Here is a 19,802-nt window from a genome sequence, read left to right on the forward strand (position 1 = left end):
CTGGTGAAAGACTCGACTTTGACTTATTTAATATTTATAATATTGTATAAATTACGTTTTGTTTTCAAAACGTGATGACGCACATGTCACATGAGGACCTGCCGCTGATACTCGTGCCCACGCTACCACAGCTCTGTCCTCCCGCTGCAGCTCTCCTCGGAGGAATGGCGGTATGTTCAGCAGCATCATGAGCGTCACTGTGTGCTTTAATCCAGTTCTGTCTGCGTGACACACGTCAGTCAGGTTTTTGAATGTGCTTCGTAACCAGCGCTCCGGGCCGTTACGCACACACAGTCACTGTGAGAGTCGAGACATGTGCCGCTCAGTCTCGGACAGACTTCTTCAGGAAGGTCTCGGTGCGGTTGGTTTGGTGTGTTCACACCTGCACAAAGGAACCGCACCAAACAGGACAGGTGTGAACGCACCTTTACACAGTGCATCTGTGAGAAAAGTGAACTGAGCTCAGGCTTTGTGGACGCTGGCAACAGAACCGTAGTCATGTTACATGCATGTGCTGTGGTGGTGGAGCACCTGCAGGCCTCTGCTGAGCAATGGGACTCTGTGATGTCAGCTGTTTCACCTTTTAATGTTTTCACTCATGCATTCATCTCATATGTATTTTTTTTTTTTTTTTTTTTTTATATTGCTTGGAGCCAAATATTTTATGTGTTTGTGTCAATTATGAGTAACTAAGTACTTCCTGTGAGGTGACTGAAACAAATACAGTTGGGTTCTTTAAACATCAGCGCTCAGTCACTGAAGGTGTCATCGATCGTTGTGATTGGTCTGAGATGAGCAGGATGGGCGGAGCAAAGATTCAAAAGGTCTCAGAGGAAAACTCAAGTCTGTTTTCTGCGGCTGAAACAATAAGAGTGGAACGAAAAAGACAAGTTTGTCATGTTGTATTTTATCACCTGTCAACATTTGAGCAGGAGCCTGCATGCATTTAGGTAAAACGGGACATTTCTGTAAAGTGAAAGCAGCCTGTTGTTCGGCCACTAGCTGCCATAAAAAAACAAAATAATTACACCGGTCCAAAAAAATAACGTCCACGCATCATTCAGACGTCTTTTTAAGTGCTATTTTAAAATACACTGACTCGTCCAAACGGGCCAATAAACAAATATTAAAATCAGGCAGAAACCAAATAAAGGTGCAAAGAGGCAGTTACCCTGTGCGCCTCTTGGACCATGCAGAATATTATTATTTTGGGACTGTGTATACTTCCTTTGCAGCCATGTTGCCGCTCTCTGCTGCCGTACAGCCTCAGCCCGTAATGCAACAGGTGTGGCCCCCGGACTCTTGTCATGTGACCTGTCGTCATGTGACCTCCTGTCACTACATGAAAATAAACGTACATAAAGAGCGACATGTTTTACTTTAACTGAACAGTATTTCTGAAGGTGGTATATCTTAAATGAAAGTGACCTTATTAACGACCTGTTTCGAACACTTCTAGTCAGTCAATGAAATTATGACAGAAAATATTAAAAACATTCAAATTAAACTTCAGTTAAAGTAAAACAGTCATATCACACTGTTGATTTTATCACTTAAAAGATATTAAAGAAGTGTGAAAGGAAGGTAATCTACAGAGCGCGTCCCAGTGACCCAACTGTGACATCACATCCTGCTGATTAGCAGCTTTCAGGTCACTCATTAATCCAAGTTTAAACCTCCTGAACTGTCCACATACTTTTGGCCAACAGATTCTGTGATGAACGTTACTGGTGATTTTATTTGTTTCCTGATTCTGTGACTGACTGATGGACATCATCCGCTACAGACAGACAGGGGGAGAGAGAGAGAGACAGACAGGGGGAGAGAGAGAGACAGACAGGGGGAGAGAGAGAGAGAGAGAAGGAGAGAGAAAGAGACAGACAGACAGGGGGAGAGAGGGAGACAGACAGGGGGAGGGAGAGAGAGAGAGAGGGAGAGACAGGGGGAGGGAGGGAGAGACAAACAGACAGGGGAGGGAGGGAGAGACAGACAGGGGGAGGGAAAGAGAGAGAGACAGACGGGGGAGGGAGGGAGAGACAGACAGACAGGGGGAGGGAAAGAGAGAGAGACAGACGGGGGAGGGAGGGAGAGACAGACAGACAGGGGGAGGGAAGGAGAGACAGACAGGGAGGGAGGGAGAGACCGTCAGCTGGCTCCTCCTCCGGGTTTCGGGGCGGAGGTCTGAGAGACTCTGAGTCAGAAACAGAGAAAAAGTTTAATCACAGATCCTGGGACTGTCTCTAACTTTTGTCCTCCGTCTTGTCCTCCATCATGTCCGGCGTGGCGTCCACTCTGGCCAAGAAGCGGGCCATGGCTGCGGGCTTCGGCACCAACGCCAACGCGATTCGGTACCTGAACCAGGACTTCTCGGCTCTGCGGGCTCAGTGTCTCTCTGCCGGAAAACTCTTCTGCGACCCGACCTTCCCCGCGGCGCCCGAAGCTCTGGGCTTCAACGAGCTGGGCCGCAGCTCCTACAAGGTCCGGGGGGTCACCTGGAAGAGACCAGGGGTAAGAACTGGGGTCCGGGACCCGAGCCGGGGTCCGTGGGGATGGGTGGGTGCGTGGGTGGGTGGGGTTGGGTGGAGGAGGTGGAGGAGGTGCAGTTTGTTGTCAGATTCCCTTCAGGCTCATAACTCTGCTGCTCCGCCCTCATGGAAACAATCCACCAGGCTCCAAAACACCCTCCGTGTGTTTGTACAGGGAAATGAGACAGAATCGTAGAGATATGATCGAGATACGATCGAGGTGTTACAGAGATGTTATAGATATGTTATGAAGATAGAGATAGAAGTGTCAGAAATGTAGACATGACACAGAGATGATATAGAAGTGTTATAGAGTTATGAAGATACCATAGAGATAATGTAGAGATGTTATATTAATGTAGAGATAATGCAGAGATGTTATATTAATGTAGAGATAATGCAGAGATGTTATATTAATATAGAGATAATGCAGAGATGTTATATTAATGTAGAGATAATGCAGAGATGTTATATTAATATAGAGATAATGTAGAAATGTTATATTAATATAGAGATAATGCAGAGATGTTATATTAATGTAGAGATAATGCAGAGATGTTATATTAATATAGAGATAATGTAGAGATGTTATATTAATGTAGAGATAATGCAGAGATGTTATATTAATGTAGAGATAATGCAGAGATGTTATATTAATATAGAGATAATGTAGAGATGTTATATTAATGTAGAGATAATGCAGAGATGTTATATTAATGTAGAGATAATGCAGAGATGTTATATTAATGTAGAGATAATGCAGAGATGTTATATTAATGTAGAGATAATGCAGAGATGTTATATTAATATAGAGATAATGTAGAGATGTTATATTAATGTAGAGATAATGCAGAGATGTTATATTAATGTAGAGATAATGCAGAGATGTTATATTAATGTAGAGATAATGCAGAGATGTTATATTAATATAGAGATAATGCAGAGATGTTATATTAATGTAGAGATAATGCAGAGATGTTATATTAATGTAGAGATAATGTAGAGATGTTATATTAATGTAGAGATAATGCAGAGATGTTATATTAATGTAGAGATAATGTAGAAATGTTACAGAGCTGTTATTACTGACGTGATAAAGATGATATGACAGAGCGAGCAGCAGAGTTCAGGAGCTTCAGACAAACATTCAGGTTCTGTTTATTTGTACATGTCATATCTCTACATGGTCTGTGTGTGTGTGTGTGTGTGTGTGTGTGTATCTCATCTTACACAGTATCTTATAACGTCACTGTTATAGAGATATTAGAGAAACTTCACCTCATGATGTCAAACTCATCTTGGAAGGCTGTGAGATCCATCGCTGTGATCAGAGTTGAACTCGTGTCTTTATAGGAGCCACAGTCTGTAGAGGACGTCATCAGACGCTGTGACGCTTCATTGTTACTGACTGTGTGAATAAATAATGAAACACATTTTAATAAAATGATGATCATAATGATATTACAGAGGAGCAGGAAGGAATATCAACACTGATGCATCTGATGTGTCTCTGTCAGACTGTAGACATGTGACATCACACAGAGATGTTTCCATCCTGTTCTTCCAGAAACGACCTCATGTTGAAATATTATGAAGTCAAATTTAATAAAAACTCAGTGACTGATATGATGGAGGGAGCAGGAACATGTGTCCAGCCTTCTGATGATAATCTTAGGACGTAAAAATAAAAGTTAGTTTCATGGAAACATGTTGAAGTTTCTGTTTCCTGCAGCAGCACAAAAACAAGCTCCCGAACAGCAGAAGAAAGAAAAGTAATCTTACTGTAGTAACAGACAAATAAAGTAAATAAACTACATAAACATGACACTCCGTGACGATCTGTGATGCTCTGTGACGATCCGTGACAATCCGTGACGCTCTGTGGCGCTCCGTGATGCTCCGTGATGCTCTGAGACGCTCTGTGATGCTCTGTGATGCTCTGTGACGCTCTGTGACGATCTGTGACGCTCTGTGATGCTCTGAGACACTCTGTGATGCTCTGTGACGATCTGTGACGATCTGTGACGCTCTGTGATGATCTGTGACGATCTGTGACGCTCTGTGATGATCTGTGACGCTCTGTGACGCTCTGTGACGATCTGTGATGATCTGTGACGCTCTGTGACGATCTGTGACGCTCTGTGATGATCTGTGATGATCTGTGACGCTCCGTGACGCTCTGTGACGCTCCGTGATGCTCTGTGACGCTCCGTGATGCTCTGTGACGCTCTGTGACGCTCTGTGACGATCTGTGACGCTCTGTGACGATCTGTGACGCTCTGTGACGCTCTGTGACGATCTGTGACGCTCTGTGACGCTCTGTGACGATCTGTGACGCTCTGTGACACTCTGTGACGCTCCGTGATGATCTGCGATGCTCTGTGCTCTGAGTTTAGGGAGACTGACCCTCTGCCCTGATGGAAGCATGTGAAACGCGATGCTGAGTCTGAGACAGCCGCGAGCTTTAGAGGCGACCCCCTCGTCGTACAGATGCTGCAGGTTATTAAAATAACAGCAGCGATGTCATAACATCACCACTTCCTCCGCCTCGTTCTTGTTCACATTTCCAAACCAGCTGTTGATGTTAGAGGACAGATGGGACCTGATAAAAACAGAAGAGAACATTTTCATGATCGTCCTGTCATAATCCAAACTCCTCAGCGTCGGTCTGTCGTCTGACAGATGTCGTCAGTGCTCAGATACTTGTACCACTTCTCCGCTGCCGCCGACCCCCCCTCCATCACACAGGAAGCAGGAAGGCAGGACCTCCTCCTAAAATCAGACTGGTCACAGTGGTTAACAGGTTCATCCAGTCGTGGGTCGTGATGGTGTTCTGTCACCATGGTGTAGAGTCATCCGTGTTCCTCAGCACAGATGTGGATGTGTGATTCCTCCGACAGTCACCTGTGAATAAAAGAGGAGAAAGAGCAGGGCCCTGAGTGGATCCACAGAGGACTCGGACCGTCTGAGACCCGTTTGTTCAACGTCAACGAGCCGAAACACAAAATTACAATGAGAGAAAAGTGTGTGAGCTAAAACGTGACTGAGTACGATAAAAAGCAAACGAGCATGATTCATATTTCCCTCCAAACGCCTCGGAACAAGATTTAAAAGCAGCTGCAGCGTCCTGCGCTCCCCTGGTTGACCTACAAATGTCTGTGTGTGTTCACAGATACACACAACATGTGTAACACACATCAGTGTAAGCACAGTGTGTGCTTCACTCCCTCTGCTCAGACGGCTGTGTTCAGCAACACGCTTCTTCAACATGTTACATACAATATTCAGTTTGACTCGTGCAGAGTGAAACAGATCAAACATGTGAGGAACAACCCGTGAGTCATCAGAGATCCTACATGCCACAGAGATGAGTCACTGTGCTCCCATAAACACAGAGGTGCTTCCTGGGAGGAGACGTCACATGGCGCTCGTTAAACACACTGACACTCTTTACATGTCAGACACTCTTCATTTCAACACACAGTAAAAAGCATTTGGTTGTACTCAGAGTACTTTGAAATGTAAGTAATCTGTCCTCGTGCAGATGTGTCAGTCTGAGAGTTTTCAGAAGCAGGAAGTGGAGAGAAGAGGAGGAGGAGGAGGAGGAGGAGGTGACTGTAACTGAGTCAGAATAAATACAGTCTTATTGATACAACGGCCAGCTGCACTTCCAGAGTTCAGGCAGGGACGGACCTTTAAAAGTTGAAACCTGGGTAAGATCAAGACGTTCGACAGTTCAGGACGCCGGCGTTAAAGACAAAGAACAGACCCACCCTGGTTCATTTACATCCAAATCTCTGCCAGGCCACGCCCTTCTCTGGCAGCACTGTCACTTCCTATTGGTCAACTGCAGAAACATTTTGGGGACATGCTTTAATGGCTGAGTTAAAAAAAACTCCACTGACTTTGTCGATATTTGAACAAACCCTCATTGGTTTATGGCCAAATTTTGCAAAAGGCCAAACTGGTGGCGCCCCCTACTGACTGATATAAAAATGATTTAACACACATGGTTCAACATTATTATTTACAGTTTTCCTCGATTGTTTACACACATTTTCTGAAAGCATGCCTCACACTCTCAGAACTCTACACACAAATCAAAACACACACACACACACACACACACACACACACACACACACACACACAATGGGCAAAACCTCTCAATTCTCCTGCAAAATGAAACTTTACATTCAAAACAATGTTATTTCTTCTCAAAATGGTATTTTGTTTTCAATTGACACACACAAACATCATATGAATAGACATTTATAAGAACCAGTTGAACACTGATGTGCTCAATGTAAAACACTGTGATGAATGGAAAACACTTCTTCTCCATTCATCATAATGACTTAGGCCTTTTTTTGCTCAGTGTTACACTTACTACAGACAGTACTTACATAAGTGTGTTGTAAAATATTTTAGAATATTGTTTTTATACACACAAATACACGGTAACAAATATATTTTATTTTTCCCACAAAAACAATGTACACAGTGCACATTCCAACCAACACAAAGTTGCACATACAGTGGTCTACATACAAAACAACAGAAGAATTTACTGTATACAGTTACAGTAAATAACAAAACAAATAGCAAGATCAGCTGTCTCACTCCTGGGGGAACTCGCAGTGCGGGGACAGAGTTTGAGGAAGACAGTGAGGGAAATGTCAGATGAAGCAATTAAATGTAGCCAGTTTATCTATAAGAGAAGAAATAATGTCAGTTGGGGGCCAGCAGGGGGAACTTACCATGTGTAGGTAAGGAGGAAGTCCAGGAAGAGGAAGTATTTAAGTGTGGGAGTGGCCTATTTGAATCCATTTTGTTTGAGACCATGCTGCAAGGTGAGTGTGTTTGCTGATCCTGTAAGTTTATCTATCTCCTTTAACTTTAGTTTATATTGTAGTTATGCTATGTAGCGTGTGAAATAGAGTGTGGTGAATGTGCTAGGAAAGGTAGCATCAGCACGGTCTCTACCTGGAGCTTGCATGTACGGAGCCTGGGTTTGGTTGAAGGTGGCAGTGCTGTTTGGGCTGAGAAAGCCATGTGTAAGTAAGGTAAAGGAGGTTGTTGGGTTGGTGCGGGGAGCAGTGAGACCTGGCATTAGGGGAGTGTCTCTGGGACGCTGGAGATCACTGTCTAGCCTCCTGGAGGTGTCGTGGGACCAACTAGACGAAACACTGGTGAAGGGAGGTTCCCACCCGATGACCCCAAAGACATGCTAGTTATCACTGCTCACTGGTCTGTATAGTTAAGCCTTGCCATAATAGCTTATCATAGGGCTTAGGAGGTTATTCACTGAGTGTTGATCCTTTCTCTAGAGCACAAGCTTCTTGTGTTTTATTTGAATTGAAAAAAAGAAAACAAAACTATGCTGCATCCTCTCTTCTGTTTCGGTCTGGCCACAGCACCTCATCCACATCACAAGCAATGTTTTCCCTGGCCAAGCAGCGGGGGAAATATCGCCTAGCATGGCGAATCCAGCCATGAAAAGCATCAACTGCTATATCTCCACATGCGTCTTCCATAGCTTGGAGAAGGGGTATACGCGTTTGTGGATTTCAGTCATACACTTTCCATCTCCAGGCAGAAAAAGTGGCTCGGATCTCATCAGAGATTACGGTCCTTGGCCTTCCTCGTCCTCGTCCTCCCCCGTCCTCCTCCTCTTACTCTCACTCCTCTGGCTCTGGCTCTGCCTCTGTTTCCAATGTTGGCATCCATTGCTCCAAAACAGAAAAGCTCACCTGTTGCCCTTTTATGCTAAAGCTCTGATTGCTAATTGTAAAACTGTGTGACAGGTGTTTGCCCATGTGATGAGTCAGTGTGCATAGTAGGGCAATTAACTTTAGAATTTTGAATGACAGTGTGTTCTTTGTGAAAACAAGAGATTTTCTTCATGACACTTGTGCCAAATGCAGAGAATTGTGTGTAGTGTTTTGAAAAAAAATGTGTTTTAGAACTGCAATTTGAATGTAAAGCAGGAATTGTGCTTGTAGTTTAGCAGAATTGGTTCAGGGGGTTGGTGCATGAGTTACATGTTGTGGTCATTGTGTCTCAAGTACCAGTATTTGTGTGTAAACAATTGAGAAAAACTGTATCATTTCCTGCAGGTTTTGTGATTATTGGACACTTTCTGATATATAGTCTGATTTGTTTGCATGTGTAGCGCCCCCTAGTTGTTGATTTGAAGGAAACGTTCAGGGTATGACTCAGGTACTGATGTGGATGTGTAAGTTTAGTGATGATTGGCTCAACGGTCATAGAGTTACAAACATTAATGTGCTGAGCCACGCCCCCTCTACAGTTCATTGGTCAGTGTCATCAAACCAAAATGTTTTTGATGACATCTGATGAGGTTGGTCCAAAAATGATCCACAGACACTTTGGTACAAATTGGACCCACGCCTTGGGAGGAGATGTCAACAATGTGTTTTTTAAAAAAATTCAAAATGGTGGACGATCTAGTGGGCGGATCTTAAGGGTTCTTGAGGCTTTTGTAGAATCCATACAGCTGAACATGTGTGTTGAATTTCATGTCAGTTCAACAAATGGTGCGACGGTGGTGACCTTTCAAACTAAAGAACTTCTTCGACCTTAATTATAGCGCCCCCATCTGGTTTCCTGAGCAGCATTTATACACATCTTCCAGTCATCGACAAAAATGTCATGTCTCTATGATGTACCATCTCACGGGACTTTGTGAAAACATTTCTGAATAATAATAATAATAATAATAATAATGATGATGAATAAAAACTGTGTACTCATCCAGAGGTGGGAAGTAACTGAGTACTCTCAAGTACTGCATTCAGGTAAAACTCTGAGGTACTCGTACTTTACTCGAGTATCCCTGCTCCTCTCCGTCTCCTCCGTCTCTGTACTGTTACTGCACCATTATATCTGACAGCTTCAAAGTTTGGATGAAACAAAGGAGCCAACAAGACATGAAGGCGTTAAAAAACATGGACAGCAGTAAAATGACGCCGACACATGAAGTCATCCGAACACATGATGCAGACGAAGCGACCGCTGTACTGCAACAGCCCCGACTCTTACTGCTGGTTATACTCACACAGTTTGACTGCAGTGAGGCTGAAAATCTTTCAGTGTTAACGTCTTCCAGCTCTGACGCTGCGTGTTGAATGTGACTGCACATGTATGTGATACCTCGGTATGCAGTGTGTCGTGTTAATAAAGTTTGAAGTCTGAAACATTGAGACCTGCGTCAGTTTCAGAGTTTCACCTCAGATATTTCAGGAATGTTCAGAGTTATTTAAACATGTAAAGCAGCTTCTTGTCCGCAGAGTAAATTCCAGTAAACATGTCCTGACGACTGAGACTCAAACTGCACTGAGACTAAACAACCTGATGATGGACAGGTCCACTGGGCCCCGGGGCCCCGAGGCCTCTGTGTGATTGTTATTAGCAGTTGTTCTTGCAGAGTCAGAGTCTGTGAACAGGAGCTGAGATATTTAGTTTAATGTTGCAGACTGAGTGCAGACTGGATGTTTCTGCTGCTGGCAGGAAACTGCTTCCTGTGACTCTCTAACAGAGCGCGCTCTGATATTAATATGAAATCTGTGCACCACCGCAGAGATTCATCTATATTATAATGATACAGCTTATTACTGTAACATGGATTCTGATTGGTCAGTGACAGCGTTCTGTCTGAACAGCAGACTGCGTTTGTGATCACCTGTGATCAGCCAAACTATGACATCATCTATAAATCAATAATTAGTTTTATTAAGTCCTTGAAGTCAGTATCACAGACAGTGTGTGAGCATCACTGACAGTGTGTGAGCATCACAGACAGTGTGTGAGCATCACTGACAGTGTGTGAGTATCACTGACAGTGTGTGAGTATCACAGACAGTGTGTGAGCATCACTGACAGTGTGTGAGTATCACTGACAGTGTGTGAGCATCACAGACAGTGTGTGAGTATCACTGACAGTGTGTGAGTATCACTGACAGTGTGTGAGTATCACAGACAGTGTGTGAGCATCACTGACAGTGTGTGAGCATCACAGACAGTGTGTGAGCATCACTGACAGTGTGTGAGTATCACTGACAGTGTGTGAGTATCACAGACAGTGTGTGAGCATCACTGACAGTGTGTGAGTATCACTGACAGTGTGTGAGCATCACAGACAGTGTGTGAGTATCACTGACAGTGTGTGAGTATCACTGACAGTGTGTGAGTATCACAGACAGTGTGTGAGCATCACTGACAGTGTGTGAGCATCACAGACAGTGTGTGAGCATCACTGACAGTGTGTGAGTATCACTGACAGTGTGTGAGTATCACTGACAGTGTGTGAGCATCACAGACAGTGTGTGAGTATTACTGACAGTGTGTGAGTATCACTGACAGTGTGTGAGTATCACAGACAGTGTGTGAGTATTACTGACAGTGTGTGAGTATCACAGACAGTGTGTGAGTATTACTGACAGTGTGTGAGTATCACTGACAGTGTGTGAGCATCACAGACAGTGTGTATTACTGACAGTGTGTGAGCATCACAGACAGTGTGTGAGTATCACAGACAGTGTGTGAGCATCACTGACAGTGTGTGAGCATCACTGACAGTGTGTGAGCATCACAGACAGTGTGTGAGTATCACTGACAGTGTGTGAGCATCACAGACAGTGTGTGAGTATCACAGACAGTGTGTGAGTATCACTGACAGTGTGTGAGCATCACAGACAGTGTGTGAGTATCACAGACAGTGTGTGAGCATCACAGACAGTGTGTGAGTATCACAGACAGTGTGTGAGTATCACTGACAGTGTGTGAGTATCACAGACAGTGTGTGAGCATCACTGACAGTGTGTGAGTATTACTGACAGTGTGTGAGCATCACAGACAGTGTGTGAGCATCACTGACAGTGTGTGAGTATCACAGACAGTGTGTGAGCATCACAGACAGTGTGTGAGCATCACTGACAGTGTGTGAGTATCACTGACAGTGTGTGAGTATCACAGACAGTGTGTGAGCATCACAGACAGTGTGTATTACTGACAGTGTGTGAGCATCACAGACAGTGTGTATTACTGACAGTGTGTGAGCATCACAGACAGTGTGTGAGCATCACAGACAGTGTGTGAGTATCACAGACAGTGTGTGAGCATCACTGACAGTGTGTGAGCATCACAGACAGTGTGTGAGTATCACTGACAGTGTGTGAGCATCACAGACAGTGTGTGAGTGTCACAGACAGTGTGTGAGTATTACAGACAGTGTGTGAGTATCACAGACAGTGTGTGAGTATTACAGACAGTGTGTGAGTATCTTTGACAGTGTGTGAGCATCACAGACAGTGTGTGAGTATTACAGACAGTGTGTGAGTATCACAGACAGTGTGTGAGCATCACAGACAGTGTGTGAGCATCACAGACAGTGTGTGAGTATCACAGACAGTGTGTGAGCATCACAGACAGTGTGTGAGCATCACAGACAGTGTGTGAGCATCACAGACAGTGTGTGAGTATCACAGACAGTGTGTGAGTATTACAGACAGTGTGTGAGTATCACAGTGTGTGAGTAGCACTGACAGTGTGTGAGTATCACTGACAGTGCGTGAGTATCACAGACAGTGCGTGAGTATCACAGACAGTGTGTGAGTATTACAGACAGTGTGAGTATCACAGACAGTGTGTGAGTATTACAGACAGTGTGTGAGTAGCACTGACAGTGTGTGAGCATCACAGACAGTGTGCGAGTATCACAGACAGTGTGTGAGCATCACAGACAGTGTGCGAGTATCACAGACAGTGTGCGAGTATCACAGACAGTGTGTGAGTAGCACTGACAGTGTGTGAGTATCACAGACAGTGTGTGAGTATCACAGACAGTGTGCGAGTATCACAGACAGTGTGTGAGTAGCACTGACAGTGTGTGAGTATCACAGACAGTGTGCGAGTATCACAGACAGTGTGTGAGTAGCACTGACAGTGTGTGAGTATCACAGACAGTGTGTGAGTAGCACTGACAGTGTGTGAGTATCACAGACAGTGTGTGAGTATCACAGACAGTGTGCGAGTATCACTGACAGTGTGTGAGTAGCACTGACAGTGTGTGAGTATCACAGACAGTGTGCGAGTATCACAGACAGTGTGTGAGTAGCACTGACAGTGTGTGAGTATCACAGACAGTGTGTGAGTAGCACTGACAGTGTGCGAGCATCACTGACAGTGTGTGAGTATCACAGACAGTGTGCGAGTAGCACAGACAGTGTGTGAGCATCACAGACAGTGTGCGAGTATCACAGACAGTGTGTGAGCATCACAGACAGTGTGTGAGTATCGCAGACAGTGTGTGAGTATCACAGACAGTGTGTGAGTATCACAGACAGTGTGTGAGAATCACAGACAGTGTGTGAGCATCACAGACAGTGTGTGAGCATCACAGACAGTGTGTGAGTATCACTGACAGTGTGTGAGCATCGCAGACAGTGTGTGAGCATCGCAGACAGTGTGTGAGTATCACAGACAGTGTGTGAGCATCACTGACAGTGTGTGAGTATCACTGACAGTGTGTGAGTATCACTGACAGTGTGTGAGCATCACAGACAGTGTGTGAGTATTACTGACAGTGTGTGAGTATCACTGACAGTGTGTGAGTATCACAGACAGTGTGTGAGTATTACTGACAGTGTGTGAGTATCACAGACAGTGTGTGAGTATTACTGACAGTGTGTGAGTATCACTGACAGTGTGTGAGCATCACAGACAGTGTGTATTACTGACAGTGTGTGAGCATCACAGACAGTGTGTGAGTATCACAGACAGTGTGTGAGCATCACTGACAGTGTGTGAGCATCACTGACAGTGTGTGAGCATCACAGACAGTGTGTGAGTATCACTGACAGTGTGTGAGCATCACAGACAGTGTGTGAGTATCACAGACAGTGTGTGAGTATCACTGACAGTGTGTGAGCATCACAGACAGTGTGTGAGTATCACAGACAGTGTGTGAGCATCACAGACAGTGTGTGAGTATCACAGACAGTGTGTGAGTATCACTGACAGTGTGTGAGTATCACAGACAGTGTGTGAGCATCACTGACAGTGTGTGAGTATTACTGACAGTGTGTGAGCATCACAGACAGTGTGTGAGCATCACTGACAGTGTGTGAGTATCACAGACAGTGTGTGAGCATCACAGACAGTGTGTGAGCATCACTGACAGTGTGTGAGTATCACTGACAGTGTGTGAGTATCACAGACAGTGTGTGAGCATCACAGACAGTGTGTATTACTGACAGTGTGTGAGCATCACAGACAGTGTGTATTACTGACAGTGTGTGAGCATCACAGACAGTGTGTGAGCATCACAGACAGTGTGTGAGTATCACAGACAGTGTGTGAGCATCACTGACAGTGTGTGAGCATCACAGACAGTGTGTGAGTATCACTGACAGTGTGTGAGCATCACAGACAGTGTGTGAGTGTCACAGACAGTGTGTGAGTATTACAGACAGTGTGTGAGTATCACAGACAGTGTGTGAGTATTACAGACAGTGTGTGAGTATCTTTGACAGTGTGTGAGCATCACAGACAGTGTGTGAGTATTACAGACAGTGTGTGAGTATCACAGACAGTGTGTGAGCATCACAGACAGTGTGTGAGCATCACAGACAGTGTGTGAGTATCACAGACAGTGTGTGAGCATCACAGACAGTGTGTGAGCATCACAGACAGTGTGTGAGCATCACAGACAGTGTGTGAGTATCACAGACAGTGTGTGAGTATTACAGACAGTGTGTGAGTATCACAGTGTGTGAGTAGCACTGACAGTGTGTGAGTATCACTGACAGTGCGTGAGTATCACAGACAGTGCGTGAGTATCACAGACAGTGTGTGAGTATTACAGACAGTGTGAGTATCACAGACAGTGTGTGAGTATTACAGACAGTGTGTGAGTAGCACTGACAGTGTGTGAGCATCACAGACAGTGTGCGAGTATCACAGACAGTGTGTGAGCATCACAGACAGTGTGCGAGTATCACAGACAGTGTGCGAGTATCACAGACAGTGTGTGAGTAGCACTGACAGTGTGTGAGTATCACAGACAGTGTGCGAGTATCACAGACAGTGTGTGAGTATTACAGACAGTGTGCGAGTATCACAGACAGTGTGTGAGTAGCACTGACAGTGTGTGAGTATCACAGACAGTGTGCGAGTATCACAGACAGTGTGTGAGTAGCACTGACAGTGTGTGAGTATCACAGACAGTGTGTGAGTAGCACTGACAGTGTGTGAGTATCACAGACAGTGTGTGAGTATCACAGACAGTGTGCGAGTATCACTGACAGTGTGTGAGTAGCACTGACAGTGTGTGAGTATCACAGACAGTGTGAGAGTATCACAGACAGTGTGTGAGTAGCACTGACAGTGTGTGAGTATCACAGACAGTGTGTGAGTAGCACTGACAGTGTGCGAGCATCACTGACAGTGTGTGAGTATCACAGACAGTGTGCGAGTAGCACAGACAGTGTGCGAGTATCACAGACAGTGTGCGAGTATCACAGACAGTGTGTGAGCATCGCAGACAGTGTGTGAGTATCGCAGACAGTGTGTGAGTATCGCAGACAGTGTGTGAGTATCACAGACAGTGTGTGAGTATCACAGACAGTGTGTGAGCATCACAGACAGTGTGTGAGCATCACAGACAGTGTGTGAGTATCACTGACAGTGTGTGAGCATCGCAGACAGTGTGTGAGCATCGCAGACAGTGTGTGAGTATCACAGACAGTGTGTGAGCATCACTGACAGTGTGTGAGTATTACTGACAGTGTGTGAGCATCACAGACAGTGTGTGAGCATCACTGACAGTGTGTGAGTATCACAGACAGTGTGTGAGCATCACAGACAGTGTGTGAGCATCACTGACAGTGTGTGAGTATCACTGACAGTGTGTGAGTATCACAGACAGTGTGTGAGCATCACAGACAGTGTGTATTACTGACAGTGTGTGAGCATCACAGACAGTGTGTATTACTGACAGTGTGTGAGCATCACAGACAGTGTGTGAGCATCACAGACAGTGTGTGAGTATCACAGACAGTGTGTGAGCATCACTGACAGTGTGTGAGCATCACAGACAGTGTGTGAGTATCACTGACAGTGTGTGAGCATCACAGACAGTGTGTGAGTGTCACAGACAGTGTGTGAGTATTACAGACAGTGTGTGAGTATCACAGACAGTGTGTGAGTATTACAGACAGTGTGTGAGTATCTTTGACAGTGTGTGAGCATCACAGACAGTGTGTGAGTATTACAGACAGTGTGTGAGTATCACAGACAGTGTGTGAGCATCACAGACAGTGTGTGAGTATTACAGACAGTGTGTGAGTATCACAGACAGTGTGTGAGCATCACAGACAGTGTGTGAGTATCACAGACAGTGTGTGAGTATTACAGACAGTGTGTGAGTATCACAGACAGTGTGTGAGCATCACAGACAGTGTGTGAGTATCACTGACAGTGTGTGAGTATTACAGACAGTGTGTGAGTATCTTTGACAGTGTGTGAGCATCACAGACAGTGTGTGAGTATTACAGACAGTGTGTGAGTATCACAGACAGTGTGTGAGCATCACAGACAGTGTGTGAGCATCACAGACAGTGTGTGAGTATTACAGACAGTGTGTGAGTATCACAGACAGTGTGTGAGCATCACAGACAGTGTGTGAGTATCACAGACAGTGTGTGAGTATTACAGACAGTGTGAGTATCACAGACAGTGTGTGAGTATCACAGACAGTGTGTGAGTAGCACTGACAGTGTGTGAGTGTCACAGACAGTGTGTGAGTATTACAGACAGTGTGTGAGTATCACAGTGTGTGAGTAGCACTGACAGTGTGTGAGTATCACTGACAGTGCGTGAGTATCACAGACAGTGCGTGAGTATCACAGACAGTGTGTGAGTATTACAGACAGTGTGAGTATCACAGACAGTGTGTGAGTATTACAGACAGTGTGTGAGTAGCACTGACAGTGTGTGAGCATCACAGACAGTGTGTGAGTATCACAGACAGTGTGTGAGCATCACAGACAGTGTGTGAGTATCACAGACAGTGTGTGAGTATCACAGACAGTGTGTGAGTAGCACTGACAGTGTGTGAGTATCACAGACAGTGTGCGAGTATCACAGACAGTGTGTGAGTAGCACTGACAGTGTGTGAGTATCACAGACAGTGTGTGAGTAGCACTGACAGTGTGCGAGCATCACTGACAGTGTGTGAGTAGCACTGACAGTGTGTGAGTATCACAGACAGTGTGTGAGTATCACAGACAGTGTGCGAGTATCACAGACAGTGTGTGAGTAGCACTGACAGTGTGTGAGTATCACAGACAGTGTGCGAGTATCACAGACAGTGTGCGAGCATCACTGACAGTGTGTGAGTATCACAGACAGTGTGTGAGTATCACAGACAGTGTGTGAGTAGCACAGACAGTGTGCGAGTATCACAGACAGTGTGTGAGCATCGCAGACAGTGTGTGAGCATCGCAGACAGTGTGTGAGTATCGCAGACAGTGTGTGAGTATCACAGACAGTGTGTGAGCATCACAGACAGTGTGTGAGCATCACAGACAGTGTGTGAGCATCACAGACAGTGTGTGAGTATCGCAGACAGTGTGTGAGTATCGCAGACAGTGTGTGAGTATCGCAGACAGTGTGTGAGTATCGCAGACAGTGTGTGAGCATCACAGACAGTGTGTGAGCATCACAGACAGTGTGTGAGTGTCTTCAGTGTCCCTGATCTGATGTTGTCTCGACCTTCAGGAACTGGTCCGTAATCCTGAGTTCATTCTGGGCGGAGCCACCAGGACTGACATCTGCCAGGGAGCGCTAGGTGAGTTTTGCTGACTGTTCCTGAATGCAGCACAGCCTGCGGATTGTCAGACTGTCCCTGAAATCATCACTGTTGCTGTCGTCCATGCTGTTATCTCTGTTAGCTATTAGCGGCCACGTTGAGAGCTGTGTGCAGACAATATTTAACGCTTTAGAACTTTATTCTTTGTTTTTAAATCATTAATATTTGAACAGATTCTCATGAACCTTTGAAGACTCACATGTGTTTTACTCTGTTAACCTCCTCTGTTCAGAGTTGGTTTTACCTTCAACCCCGGTTTAACACCTGGACGCACCTGTAGGATCTGTGACCTCACTAATAACCCCTTTTCACACAAAGTCGTGAGAGAGCATGATGAAATCACAGAGTCAAAAGAGTCGTGACATATAACACAACACCATCGGCCGCTAGCGTGACATATAACATACGTGTCAGCAGCTCTTTATAAACAATAACAATGACATCACGTGTCCCTGTTATATGGCGGCTGATCTCATCTTCTGCTCGGAGGGTAAGGAGCTCCTGGACCTTATTGTTTGAGTTAGCTGCTAACTGCTAACAGCTGCTGCTCTTCTTCTTTGAGTTAGCTGCTAACTGCTAGCAGCTGCTTTTTAAATGTCCCACGGCAGGTTGCCGTCCATGATGCTGTCCTGCTGGCTGTCCTATTTATACAGATATCGTTGAGCTGTGACTTCTTCCTGTGGCGGGTATAAGGAGAGACGAGTCTGACTTCTGTAGTTCTGTTCATACAGAATGACGAGGTGGAGTAACCGTGTGAACCGCCTTTAATGGGGCTCTTGTCTGAAGCCAATCAGGGTCCAGCAAGAGACACTGAGGCTTCACAGGAAAGACGGAGACGTCCTGTGTCCGACTGTCAGACTGTAGAATTCGGACAGACAGACAGACAGACAGACAGACAGATGAGACGTTTCATATAATGGTGTCAAATCTGAGTCCAGATCCAGAGAGTTATTAAAGAAAGTGTTTGATCATCAGTTCACATCAGAACTGACAGAACACACCAAGTTTACAGCACAACTCTCTCTGAACAGAAACTTAATGAGAACCAGATCTGCTGTAATGAGAGGGCGCTGCCACGCTGAGCTCTGATTGGCTGAGCAGGAAGGAGCAGAACAGGAAGAGGCATGCCAGCCATTGTTAGAGGGCGAGAGACAAACATCAGAAGGACGGGGGAGGGGGGGGGGGGGGGGTATGTGCTGTCAACCAATGAGGACACACCCTGACACACACACACACACACACACACACACACACACACACTGGGTGTTGTGGTGATGACTCACCAGCATGCCGTGCCTTCATTAAACCACACTGAGCTGCAGCCACTGTTGTTGTGTTACTTTACTGTAAAGCCCTGTTAACACATGCAGAAACATCTGTCTGTCTGCCTGTCTGTCTGTCTGCCTGTCTGTCTGTCTATGTGTCTGTGTGTCTGTCTGTCTGCCTGCCTGTCTGTCTGTCTGTATTAACATCTAAGCAGTGAATATTTGTGGACAGGAAGTGCAGCAGCAGCTGCAGGCAGTCATTTCCTCCCATGACTTGAATCCACTGTTGCTTCATCAGGAACACAAAAAAGAAAAAAGCTGTGAATAGACTCAGCGTGTTGGTTTGATCCCCTGCTGGTCGGGACCACATTATGACACCGCTGTGTTTTTCTGACACCACGTGTGTCCTCATCTGACGCCTGTTTCTCAGTGTGAACTGTTTGTGTCATTTCCTGTTCAAAAATCAGGTCCAAGCAGAGACAGCTGAGAGCGTTCGTCCCTCCACAGAGACGCAGGCACTTTGAATCAGTGTGAAACTTTTAGATGATAAAGTTTGTATGTTCAAAGGATTCGGACACATCAGTGAGTCAAAAGTCACAATAACTGAAATGAGTGTTTTTCCTCTGGCAGTGGGCGAGGCTTAGTTAGGGACTGTTCTTTATTTATCAGGGGGGTGGAGGGGTGCGGTGAAGCTCCAAATATTTTTCCATGGAAAATCCATGACCCTCCCTCCTCCATAAATGACTAATAAGATTTTTTAAAACTTTGATGTTTGAAAGTTACAAATTGCAGATGAAATCTTGGAATTAAACAAAAGTCTCAGTTTTTCACTCTTTTCGCACAAACGTGTTATTTTTGGACAAATTTTAAATGAGACGAAGAGTAAAAGGTGATTTTAGTGAAAATCACTATTTTAAGATCAGATTTGGTTGTGTGTGTGTTTTGTTTTTGTTTTTGTTTTTTTCGACAAAAGCATTCGTTGCACATGATGTGTTCAAGGACTGTCAGAAGTGAGATCATTTCTGTCTGTGATAACTTTTGCAATTTTAAAGGAACAAGGCAAAAATAGGCAAAAAAAATTTAAACAAACAAAAAATTAGCCAAAAATATTTTAAAAAT

General features: G+C 45.0%; 2 protein-coding genes across 2 annotated transcripts in view; one reads left to right on the forward strand and one right to left on the reverse strand.

The window, feature by feature from the left end:
• The window catches only part of capn8 (calpain 8), a 44,004-nt gene extending 41,966 nt beyond the window's left edge, over positions 1–2,038 (reverse strand). Inside the window, exon 1 of the mRNA XM_049571888.1 lies at positions 56–2,038. Coding sequence (XP_049427845.1) covers positions 56–189 — 134 coding nt within the window. The 5' untranslated portion in view covers positions 190–2,038. The remainder of the gene's footprint in view (positions 1–55) is intronic.
• Positions 2,039–2,149: 111 nt separating this feature from the next.
• Positions 2,150–19,802, forward strand: part of LOC125885997 (calpain-2 catalytic subunit-like) — a 37,340-nt gene continuing 19,687 nt past the window's right edge. The window contains exons 1-2 of the mRNA XM_049571889.1: positions 2,150–2,508; positions 17,328–17,397. Coding sequence (XP_049427846.1) covers positions 2,272–2,508; positions 17,328–17,397 — 307 coding nt within the window. The 5' untranslated portion in view covers positions 2,150–2,271. The remainder of the gene's footprint in view (positions 2,509–17,327; positions 17,398–19,802) is intronic.

The sequence above is a fragment of the Epinephelus fuscoguttatus genome, linkage group LG3, assembly GCF_011397635.1.
Source record: "Epinephelus fuscoguttatus linkage group LG3, E.fuscoguttatus.final_Chr_v1".
In the NCBI taxonomy this organism is placed as follows: domain Eukaryota; kingdom Metazoa; phylum Chordata; class Actinopteri; order Perciformes; family Serranidae; genus Epinephelus; species Epinephelus fuscoguttatus.